At 41.6% G+C, this 12,483-nt stretch overlaps 1 protein-coding gene across 3 annotated transcripts in view; it reads left to right on the top strand.

Annotated features, from left to right (window-relative positions):
* Positions 1-3,177: 3,177 nt before the first annotated feature.
* dlg3 (discs, large homolog 3 (Drosophila)) overlaps positions 3,178-12,483 on the top strand; it is a 104,559-nt gene continuing 95,253 nt past the window's right edge. For 2 of the 3 annotated variants that reach the window (XM_061787057.1, XM_061787055.1), the window contains exon 1: positions 3,180-3,928. In XM_061787057.1, the coding sequence (XP_061643041.1) occupies positions 3,524-3,928 (405 nt within the window). In that variant the 5' untranslated portion in view covers positions 3,180-3,523. Of the gene's footprint in view, positions 3,929-12,483 lie in introns of all 3 variants that reach the window. The other variant, XM_061787056.1, reaches the window with a different exon arrangement.

Raw genomic sequence — 12,483 nt, 5'->3', positions numbered from 1 at the left:
CAGCTGCAAAGCACTCATCTATGGACAGGTACATGCAGACTATGTTCAAATCCTGCCTCAAATTGCAGACACACCCAGATCTGTTCCTGTCACACCCTATTAATAATGCATACATGCAAGGCTTTAATGGTGACATTCCCTCGCTCTCAATAAGAAAAAAACACACCCTTAGTGTCACAATGCGCCATGTGTGGATTTGATCAATTCATGGGCGCTTCACATGCAGTCCTATTGCATTACTGCAAAAAAAAAAAAAAAAAATATATATATCACAGCCGGCTGGCCGTCCAAGATTCACGAGCGACTCTATCTTTCTCTGGTCGCGCACGCACGCACGCACGCACACACGCACGCACACACACACACACACACACACACACACACACACACACACACAATCCATCCGTTCGTCCACCCACTCCAGAGCCCAAGCGTGTAATCTTGTTGCTTTCATACACGTGTGTTGATGTCATCTCTGTAAAGGGAAGATATACACTCCCCTTCTCCCCACTTTGCTGCGTTTCTTCAACCAGGCACGTTTTTGGCTTATACAGTATTTGACCCAATCATGCACACAAGCGTAAACATGATTTAATAGCAATGCATCTATGCAGTACAAAAGAGGGGGACGATGTGGAATGGTGTTTGTTGTAGTGAAAATTATTTACATAAAAGCCATAAAAGCATGCTAAAAGTGGTGAGATCCGGCCCACCATATACATTTTTGGGGCCCACTGATGCAAATAAAGTGTGTCATATTTCTTGCTAAATGGATATATTCTTTTATTTTTGGCACACAATTCTTACCTAAATTACAATTTTTCTTCACTTTTGAAAGATTTTACAAACATTTTTTTCAACCAAACCCCATTTTTTAAATTTCCTAAATCCCTTAAAATCCTTCATTCTGTAAATCCCTAACTTTATTTTTATACAGTGAACCCCCACTACATCGTGATTACTCTTTCTGATCCCCACTATATCACAGATCTTTAAGAAATCTTTTGTGTTTTTACATGATACAGGCAAGTCGAAATTTAGAGTCACTGTCGTACCACATTGTGCCACAACATTCCGAGCTGTCTTGGATGTAGCTGCAGCGTTAGTCAAATCAAAAAGAGGCAGAGAAGGTCCCCTATTAGGTGAAGTGAAGTTAGCGGACTTTCGTTAGAGAAAATGATAAGGTTTTGTTGAACATTTTGGTGTTTAAGTAGACAATTTTAAGTCTCTTTTTTGTGATGTTTCGGTTTTACAGTAAACCTCAACTGTAAGTGACAAATAAACAGCTTTAAGCTCTTATTTGTCTTCTTTTTGTTTCCTCAAAGTTATGTTATACGATAGTCTCTTATTACTTGAGAGTGATAGTGGGCAATAAGGAATACTTTGAAAAGTGTGTTTTAAGTTTAAATGGGTGTAAAGCGTGTGAAAGGGTTAAAACTATAAAAACAAATGTTTTTGTTTATGTTTTCTCTATTGCGGATTTTTACCTATTGCAGGTAGGTCTGGCTCTATACATTTCTTTGATTTTCACAGTCCTAATGGCCTTTTGAGGGAAACTTTAACTACGACGTGGCCCACGATGTAAATGAATTTGACACCGCTGTGTAGCTGAACCCGAGATGACCAAGCAACCGGTCGGGAGGGCTCTCCGAGGGTCACTGAGTTGGAGTTTGGCTGCATTGACCGCATGAAATACACGGCTTGGACTTCGCAATTAGCGGATCCGGCAAGGCAAAGTGTTTCCGGATTGACTAATTGACAAGCACATGCAAACACTAATCTCTTCTCTGTGAAATGATCAAGAAGTCTCTCTCTCTCTCTCTCTCTCTCTCTCTCTCTCTCTCTCTCTCTCTCTCTCTCTCTCTCTCTCTCTCTCTCTCTCTCTCTCTCTCTCTCTCTCTCTCTCTCTCTCTATATATATATATACATACATACATACATACATATATAGAAGCAGTCCTGAGAACTGTCTGTGGTCCCACCATACTTACACAGGTTCCTACAGAAACATGCAGCTGCTCGTCTTTGAAGGTTCATTGGGGAATCTCAAAAGACTGAAAACAGCATAATGAGCATACATACTAAATGATTGTTTTCGTGTCTTTGGTAAATTCGGACAACACATTATTTGAAAATTGATGGTTTTATCCAAAAATTAGTGTTGTAAAACATGAAGCATTATCCTTTGCATTTTCTGTGAACTTTAATTAGGGATTAATCATCCATTTATTAATATTCTACTGGCTATTAATAAATTTTTAAAAGAGCTGTATTTAGTAATTTGATATAGATAATTATTATGAGAATATTCTTGGCCCACAACATACTATGTGTGTATGGAGACTACCTTTAATTTTTTTGAATTCTTCTTTTTTTTTTCCTCAATTCACATTCATTCCCCTGAAAAGTTTTCACTTTTAAAAATCCCAGAATTTTACAACCCCACGTGTGTTGTACATGTGTGACATTTTTCAGGCAAAGCAGTTGCGTTAAGGTGCACTTGTCCCTTTAAGAGCAGCTAGCAGATGGCTCTCTGCTGCTGCTGCTGCTGATGATGATGGTGCCGCTGGCAGCTGATTGGTTCAGACCACGGAGCAAGGGGGCTGAGAGGGCGAGAGGGATGCTGCTACGTAGTTGAACCTCCCCCACCACCTCCCTCCCTCCCTCCTCGTCTCTCTCTCTCTCTCTCTCTCTCTCTCTCTCGCTTTCTCTCTCTCACTCTCTGTGCACAATCTCCTCCCTTGCTCGCTCGCATCCTCGGAATAATCCACATCTAGGGCAAGCTGGCTGAGAGGCGATCACAGCTCAGCTCCTCTCTTCAGCCTGGGAGAAGAAGAGGCGGTACTAACCCTTTTTAACGCAGGAGGGAAAAAGAACAGCAAATTTTGAGCGCACCGGAAGATACGGAGAGTCGAAGAGCAGGATTTTTCCATCAGTGGACACCGTTTATTTATACATATTGTTTATATATCTATATATATTTGTACACACGCTTATAGATATTTATATATAGATTCAATTATCCCTGTACATATCCGTATTTGTGCTCGTCTGTTTATATTAATATTTTTATATGTATTTGTGTGTGTAAATATATATATATATATATATATATATATATAATAAGCAAAACATATATATCCATATATATATATATATCCATATATATGAATTTATATGCTTATCACTGTGATACAAGAAGATTCTCATCTCATCGGGGCTGGTCTCTGGTTGTGATCGTATCCAATATTTTCAGTATTTGAGCTACTACGTCAAGAGGACAAAGACGCCGAGCCCATTTTGTATTTTTCTTTTCCTGTTGCTGCATCCCATCTCCGTCTCGATCTCCATTTTTCCCTCCTTCACTTCACAGCCGAGAAGCCGAGAGCAACGGGATTTGACAAAAGAGGGCGAGAAAAAAAACTCAAATTCCTGTGATTAGTGTGCTTTTCCGCTGGCATCTGCGCTCCGTTTAGCCCATCGCGGCGCCGTGTGACATCAGCCCAGCGTCCGCCCAGCCAGCATGCACAAACACCACCACTGCTGCAAGTGTCCAGAATGTTATGAGGTGACCCGAATGGCGGCCCTGCGTAGGATGGATGCCCCAGCCTACGGGGGAGACTGGCAGGCAGAGCCCTATGGATACCCGCCCGGGTATGGAGGAGGCCAAACCTTACCCGCTCCGGCCTCGGGGGGAGGAGGCAACATGGGTGGAGGAGGAGGAGGTGGCGGAGGAGGAGGAGGAGGAGGTGGAGGAGGGGGAACCTTAGGTAGAAGTAAGGGCAAGATGATGTCTGGCGGTGGGCCTGGAGGCCCCAATCCTAAAGGCCAATCCAAAGGGGGGCCGAAAGTAAATGGCAACAACTCAAGTGGACAAGGAGGATGGTGGCCTGAGTGCACCTGCACCAATCGGGAGTGGTATGACCAGGTAAGATGCTCGGACATGTTTGGGATTTAGGTGTTTAGGGAATGGTTCTGATTCCCATTCATTCATCCTCTTCAAACCTACACTAGCTATGACTGACTGTTTCTTTGGACCTCTGTGTAGGGAATGGTTCTGATACCGATTCTTTAACCCTCTTCAAATCTAGACTGGCTAAGATCGAGAGATTCTTTGGGTCTTGGTGTAGGGAATGGTTTAGATACCGATTTAGTAACCCTCTCCAAATCTACACTAGCCAAGATTGAGGGTTTCTTTGGACTTTAGTCTAGGTAACTGTTCTGATACTGATTCTTTCACCCTTTTCAAATCCAGAGTAGATAACATGCAGGGATATGTTTGGGCTTTGGGGTTAAGGAATGGTTCTGATACCAATTCATTAAACCTCTTCAAATCTAGACTAGTTAAGATTGAGAGTTTCTTTGAATCTTGGCATAGGGAATGGTTCTTCTGACAGTGATTCATTAAACAAAGATTCAAAGACATACTCTGGATTGCTTAATACCATTTACTGTTGCGCATCTCATTTGCAATTTTGACTGATGCCTTTGCCCAGTAAGACCTCTTGGTAAAATTGTAAAAGAATAATTTTTACCCCTGTAGTAAGCCACCATGTATTGTACTTCTTCCAGTTTGTCATCTCTTAGCCTGCCTGGTAGGCAGCAGTGTGGGAAGGACAGAACAGGACTGATCCAGTTTGGGTGCACACATGGAGATAATGTTTGTGCATTTGATGAGTAATGCTTATAGATTTGAACACGCCTTGACTTCTGTGCTGATTCAGGTGTCCTAGGCCCGAAAAAAATGGTGCATTTTTTTGTCACAGATGCAGTTATGTAAAGACGTCTCATCACAAGCTGAGAAGACACTTGACTATTGCCTCGTGTTTTGAGATAATGAAATACCATCACTTCCCATTCTTATTGATGGACTCCATTTTATACAACAAGAATCCCGATTTTAATGAACACTCACGGCTGTAATCCTGTCATGCTTCCAGCCCAGATTATGAATGAAACTGCCACGTTGCATGTTTTCCATTTTGGGTCTGAGTGTATTTACATGAATGACATTACAGTTGAGAGGACGTGGGGGGGGGGGGGGGGGGGAGGGGGGGTAAAAAAAAAGGCCGTTGCAGCCTCGGAAGTGTTAACTAAGCAAGGTGGATGTATGTGAGCTCAAGTGGGGGGAAGGGCCATGCTTGTTGAGCATGAGATTCAAGGAACGGTTCCTTGCCATGCATGAGTATGTGTCAACGTAGTGTGGAGCCGCCGCATTGGCTGTTTTTTTGGGTCCCTACGCCGCATTTTAAACTGTGTGTGATAGGCTTCAGGAGCAAGGAGGTGAGAAAAAGAAGAAGAAGCGGCAGCACAGGGGCAAAATGGAGGCTGGGTTTTTCAATGATGCCCCTGAGCAGAGACGCAGCTTGGATAGAGATAAGGAAATGCAGCGCCTTTTTTCCCTCTCCCCATCTATACTCTGCTTTCATTTCACACAATCGCCACAATGTGCGATTATGTAAGCAATTACTGTCACGTAAGTCATTTGTATAACTATCTTCTATTGCTCATTTAAAGCCGGCCATATCACAAATGTTTTTGTTTTTGAGACAAATCTCTATCCTTGTGATCTTGAACATACATCTAGGAGGTTGTACCCGTTCTAAAAAACTAACAGAAAATACCTGATTGTCTTTTTTATTTAAAGTATATTGTACCTTTTTTTTTGCCAAATCCTGATCCTTGTGGTCGTAAGCATACACCATAAACCTCTACCCATTCTAAAAACAACGCAGCAAATACCCATGGCAAGCAGATTTAAGATAAGTTTTGTGTAATTTACATTTCAACAGTCTTTCTGACTATCGTAATTACAGTTAAAATAGTTGGAACTTTTGTTCAAGATATTTGTAACGTAATTGTGACTAGTCAAAATGACAGTTAGAGATATCCACCACGACAAACCCCAATTCCAATGAAGTTAGGACGTTGTGTAAAACGTAAATTAAAAACAGAATATAATGATTTGCAAATTATTTTCAACCTATATTCAATTGAATACATTACAAAGACAAGATATTTAACGAATCATAATTGTTTTTCTTTTTGTTGCAAATATTCAAAACGTTACAAAAAACCTGGGACGGGGGCATTAAAAGACAGAAAATTGAGGAATGCTTAAAAAAAACAAAAAACTGTTTGGATCATTCCACAGGTGAACAGGTTAATTGGAAACAGGTGAGTATCATGATTGAGCATAATAGAAACATCCCCAAAAGGCTTAGTTGTATAAAAGCAAGGTTGCGGTGAGTTTCACCACTTTGTGAACAACTGTACAGTAGTCCAACAGATTAAGAACATTTTTCAATGTACAATTGCAAACAATGTAGGGATTTCTTGATCTACGGTCCATAATATCATCATAAGATTCAGAGAATCTGGAGAACTCTTTGCACGTAAGCGGCAAGGCCGAAAACCAACATTGATTGCCCGTGACCTTCGATCCCTTACGCTGCACTTCATTAAAAACCAGCATCATTGTGTAAAGAATATTGCCATGTCGGCTCAAGAACACTTCAAAAAACCATTGTCAGTTCATACAGAAGATACCCGTTGTAAAATCCAGACAGCAAATGTCCATTCTAATATTCCATGCGGATCTAAGTCACATCGGAATAAAACATGCTGGAATTGTATAGAGATAGGGTGATGGAAATGAGAGAAATAAGCCAATAAAGGCAGGCAGTGTGGCGAGGGGGAGGTATTGGTGGTGGTGGGTGCGGGGGTGGTGGGTTATGTAATAGGAGGGAGCCGGTGGTGCTATCAGAGAGAGGAAGAAGGCCTCTGACAGCGTGGACGAGCATCTGTCCCTCCTTCCCTTCAAACCAAGCCAACCATATACGAGCGGGATAAACCCACCCTGACAAACAGCTCATCCTAGGGAAATGTGGAGTGTAAGGACCCCTCCCCCGTTACATGGCTAACTTATACACAGCCTGGAGAGCAGGGTAGAAATCAAACATACCCAGGCACATCGAGTGTGCTTTGGCTTTCATAAGTCGTGTGGCGGATGCGACAGGAGGCACTAACCTTGCACAGTCATTCCCAACCTTTTTAGCAAAACGTTGATAACATCATTGACATTGTTGTGTTCCGTAGACTATATAAAACGCCTCCTATCAGTCCGCATTATAGAGAGGTCATTTAAAAAAACAACATTTTATAGTTTCACCCCTTCCACGTGTAAAACACATTGAGATATATTAAAACACACTTTTTAAAGTGTATGCCCTTTGTGCCTGTTTTCACGCTCACGCTTTCAAGAAATGTTTAACATCACTGAGGAAACGAAACAAAAAGTCACTTGCACGCTGCACAGTTTTCCAAATAATAGAAAAAGTGTGCTTGCTTCTAGCTGTTTGTCACTCCTAGTTGGAAGTTTACTGTAAAACTGACAACAAAAGTCTGCAATTTTAATGCTAGCATACAATACAAAACGCCATACCAAAATGAGCATAGATGTTTTGGTAATTTTTAAACCTTCAAACAACTGCTACTTCAACACACATGCAGCAGTAACACATCCAACAAAAGAGAATTATCCATCCATCCATTTTCTGAGCCGCTTCTCCTCACTAGGGTCGCGGGCGTGCTGGAGCCTATCCCAGCTGTCATCGGGCAGGAGGCGGGGTACACCCTGAACTGGTTGCCAGCCAATCGCAGGGCACATACAAACAAACAACCATTCGCACTCACATTCACACCTACGGGCAATTTAGAGTTTTCAATTAACGTGCATGTTTTTGGGATGTGGGAGGAAACCGGAGTGCCCGGAGAAAACCCACGCAGGCACGGGGAGAACATGCAAACTCCACACGGGCGGTAGCAGGGATTGAACCCGGGTCCTCAGAACTGTGAGGCTGATGCGCTAACCAGTCGGCCACCGTGCCGCCCAAAAGAGAATTAATCATTGTATATTTGAACACAAAATTGTTCAATCAAACCTTTCAATAACAAAGGTTGGCTAGCCTAATGCTAACATATAATGCAAAACGTCATATAGGCTAACAGAAGTTAGCTCGATGTTTTGGGAATTCTAAACCCTCATTCAAACAACTGCTTCTTTAACACACCTGGGGCAGCAACGCATACAAAAACAGCATACCACAGGTATCCTTTTTTTTTTTTTTTTTGGCGTATCCGAATCTTGCTTGTAACTCAAATTTGTGTTGCTACCTAATGCAAAGAAAATCGACCGAGCAACGTACTACTCATAACTAAAAAAATGCGTAAGTTGAGGCACTGGTTAGTCAAGGTACTGCCATACATAAGAAGTGAACCCTCAAGCTAGCAAAAATGAATAAAAAAAAAAAAAGACTTTTGGGAGCTTCAGGAAAAAAAAAAGCCTAGAACAAAAGGTTGTGTTCCGGATTAAAATGAAGGCTGAATATCCAGAGATTGTCAAAAGAAGCACATAATTCTTCTATTTCCAGCATTCGATCTTTGTGAAGCTGGATTTTCCAAAACAGCAGTGACCAAAAGAAAATCATAGCGAAGACTCGACGTAACTAACACACTTCAGATGTCATTGTCTTGATTAGCCCAAGATTGGACCGGCTAATTAAAACTACATTTATCACAATAGTGAGTTGTATTTTTAATCATTTCTTTATATTTGTTTCTATTCTATTACATTATTACTTTACATAAAACAGGTCAGTAACACAGAAAAGGTTGGGGACTGCTGATTAAAAAGACATGCTTTTTGAATGTAAATTTTGAGACTGGAGTCTTATCGGGAGCTTCAGTCAGAAATCTCACCTCATTTTCCCCCCAGCCACCAATCTGTCGTTGTGCAGCTCTGTAGCTATGATTGTCTTTAAACATTCATGTGATTTTACTTTATTTATAACCACACAGGCTCATTTTCTTCTCCAAAATCCTGTTTCGTTTATTACAGGTCCTCCATAGTGTCTGCACGTGCCGTGGTTTTGGATTAATTCACAGGCACAGTTGGCGTTCCATGTTGAACACTCCCATAGGTGATTTCCACTTGAAAGCCTTGAGGCTTTGATCAGAAATGCTTGTGCGCGCATGTGTGTCTTCCAGTCACATTGAGTTATCGGTGTCATGGGCGCGTACATCCGTCTGATGAGATTTTGTCCTCAATGATGCGATTTGCCCTTCCTTGTAACAGCATCCATGGGTATTAACAAACGGTCTCATTTTGTGCTACATGTGCGAATGTCTTGCGCTTTTTGCCGTCTTGAAAACGGCCATTTTAAATTGTTTTATCTCTTCCTCATTTATGCAATAGCACCACTTCATACAACCCCAATTCCAATGAAGTTGGGAGGTTCTGTTAAAAACAGATACAATGATTTGCAAATCATGTTCAACCTATATTTAATTGAATACATTACAAAGACAAGATATTTAATGTTCTAAATGATACACTTTTTTTAAATGATACACAATTTTATGGCTGCAACACGTTCCAAAAAAGCTGGGACAGGGTCATGTTTACCACTGTGTTAAATCACCTTTTCTTTTAACAACATTCAAGAAACGTTTGGGAACTGAGGACACTAATTGTTGAAGCTTTGTAGGTGGAATTCTTTCGCATTCTTGCTTGATGGACAGCTTCAGCTGTTCAACAGTCCGGGGTCTCCGTTGTCGTATTTTACGCTTCATAATGCGCCACACATTTTCAATGGGAAACAGGTCTGGACTGCAGGCAGGCCAGTCTAGTACCCGCACTCTTTTACTACGAATCCACGCTGTTGTAACATGTGCAGAATGTGGTTTGGTATTGTCTTGCTGAAAGCAAGCAGGGGCGTCCATGAAAAAGACGTTGCTTGGATGGCAGCATATGTTTCTCCAAAACCTATATTTACCTTTCAGCATTAATGGTGCCTTCACAGATATGTAGGTTACCCATGCCATTGGCACTAACACAGCCCCATACCATCACAGATGCTGGCTTTTGAACTTTGCGTCCATAACAGTCCGGATGGTTCTTTTCCTCTTTGGCCCGGAGGACACGACGTCCACAATTTCCAAAAACAATTTGAAATGTGGACTCGTCGGACCCCAGAACACTTTTCCACTTTGCATCAGTCCATCTTAGATGAGCTCGGCCCAGAGAAGCCGGCGGCGTTTCTGGGTGTTGTTGATAAATGGCTTTTGCTTTGCACAGTAGAGTTTCCAGTTGCACTTACGGATGTAGCGCCGAACTGTATTTACTGACATTGTTTTTCTGAAGTGTTCCTGAGCCCATGTGGTGATATCCTTTACACATTCGCCTGAGGGATCGAAGGTCACAGGCATTCAATGTTGGTTTCGGCCTTGCCTCTTACATGCAGTGATTTCTCTAGATTCTCTGAAACTTTTGATGATATTATGGACCATAGATGATGAAATCCCTAAATTCCTTGCAATTGTATGTTGAGGAACATTGTCTTTAAACTGTTCGATTAGTTTCTCACGCACTTGTTCACAAAGAGGTGAACCTCGCCCCATCTTTGCGTGTGAATGACTGAGAAATTCAGGGAAGCTCCTTTTATACCTAATCACGGCACCCACCTGTTCCCAATTAGCCTGTTCACCTGTGGACAGGTGTTTGATGAGCATTCCTCAACTTTCTCAGTCTTTTTTGCCTCCTGTCCCAGCTTTTTTGGAACGTGTTGCAGCCATAAAAAGTTAATGATTATTGGCTAAAAACAGTAAAGTTTATCAGTTTGAACATTAAATATATTGTATTTGTAGTGTATTCAATTAAATATAGGTTGAACATGATTTGCAAATCATTGTATTCTGTTTTTATTTATGTTTAATACAACATCCCAACTTCATTGGAATTGGGGTTGTAATTATGATTTTATTTATGTGTTACCGAAGGTTAGTGATAGACTAGTAACACAGTGATTCCCCACCACTGTGCTGCGGAACATAAGTGTGCTCGGACATGTAAATGAATCAGAATCAGAATCATCTTTATTTGCCAAGTATGTCCAAAAAACACACAAGGAATTTGTCTCCGGTAGTTGGAGCCGCTCTAGCACGACAACAGACAGTCAATTGACAGAACACTTTTGAGACATAAAGACATTGTTTTTTGTCAATGTCTTTATGTCTCAAAAGTGTTCTCTGGAGACAAATTCCTTGTGTGTTTTTTGGACATACTTGGCAAATAAAGATGATTCTGATTCTGATTCTGAAAATGACTAATACCGTGGAGCCGGACCGCAAATAGTGCGACTTGCTTAATACTGATGACTAATTTGAGTAGACACTTGAGTTTGTTTGTGGTTGGGGGGGATAGTTCTTGTTACGTATAAAGTTGCATTATTATTTCTTATCATTTCATCCATAAATACCTATTCAAGCATATTTGTGCTTCAGCACCCGTGGATTCACCTATTTCCTGACCCCCCCACACCCCTTTTTTTGTCTATTTTTTGTAATTTTTATTTTATCCTTGCGGGAGGTGAGCCATTCAAATGGGACATGATATGGGAAATAGGCAGTCTGGAATATGTCTTGAGTTTGGATTTGAAGAGAGATTCCAGAGATGGGGGGGCGAAGTGACTGAAGGCTCTGTCCCCCACGGTGGGCAGACAGACACAATGGACATTAAGGTGGGTGGAGGACGAAGCTATATATAGGTATATATATATATATATATATATATATATATACACACATACAAAATATGGCGGGGCAAGCTTATTGATAGCTTAGAAGGTGCAGATCAGTATTTTATATTGGATGCGGTATTGGATAGGGAGCCAGTGGAGTTGTTGCAGGGCTGGAGTGATTTGATGAGTGGAGGGGGTCCTTGTGATAATACGGGCGGCAGAGTTCTGGAGAAGCTTTAGTTTTTGTAGTGACTTGTTGGGGAGTTGCAATAATCCAGTGTTATTTATGTGTGCTTGGAAGGAGAGAGTGCTGTTGAGGATGACACCAAGACTCTTAACCTGAGGGGAGGGGGAAACTGAGGAATTATCAAGTGTAATGGAAAAACTGTCAGTTTTGGCTAGGATGGACTTGGTAGCTTTGTGTCGGATTTCTGTTTTATCACTGTTGAGTTGTAGAAAGAAACCAGTGTTTCGGTTTAAAGAAACAGACAGCAAGGGAGGCGGGATTAAAAATGGTGGAGCGGTAGAGCTAGGTGTCATTTGCGTAACAGTGAGTAAGTTGAACCTTACGGAAAATATTGCCAAGAGGTAGGATGTAGGCGATAAAGAGGAGGGGCCCAAGACAGAGCCCAGGAGTACACCAAAAGAAACAGGGGACGGATGGGATTTGAATGATTTCATTTTAACAAATTGGGTGCGGCCGGACAGGTAAGAGCTTAACCACTGGAGGGGTGGGTGTGTAATGCCAATGTGATGGAGTCTGTTCAGGAAGCTGGTGTGGGAAATGGTATCAGAAGCTGCAGTCAGATCAAGGAGGATGAGGATGGTGAGTAGGCCAGAGTCAGTTGTCACGAGGAGGTCATAGCCTATTTTGGTGAGTGCTGTTTCAGTGCTATCGAGGGGA

Source organism: Phyllopteryx taeniolatus, chromosome 10 (assembly GCF_024500385.1).
Source record: "Phyllopteryx taeniolatus isolate TA_2022b chromosome 10, UOR_Ptae_1.2, whole genome shotgun sequence".
NCBI classification, from domain to species: domain Eukaryota; kingdom Metazoa; phylum Chordata; class Actinopteri; order Syngnathiformes; family Syngnathidae; genus Phyllopteryx; species Phyllopteryx taeniolatus.
Note: the sequence above shows the minus strand (reverse complement) of the source record. Positions and strands in the feature narration are given on the sequence as shown.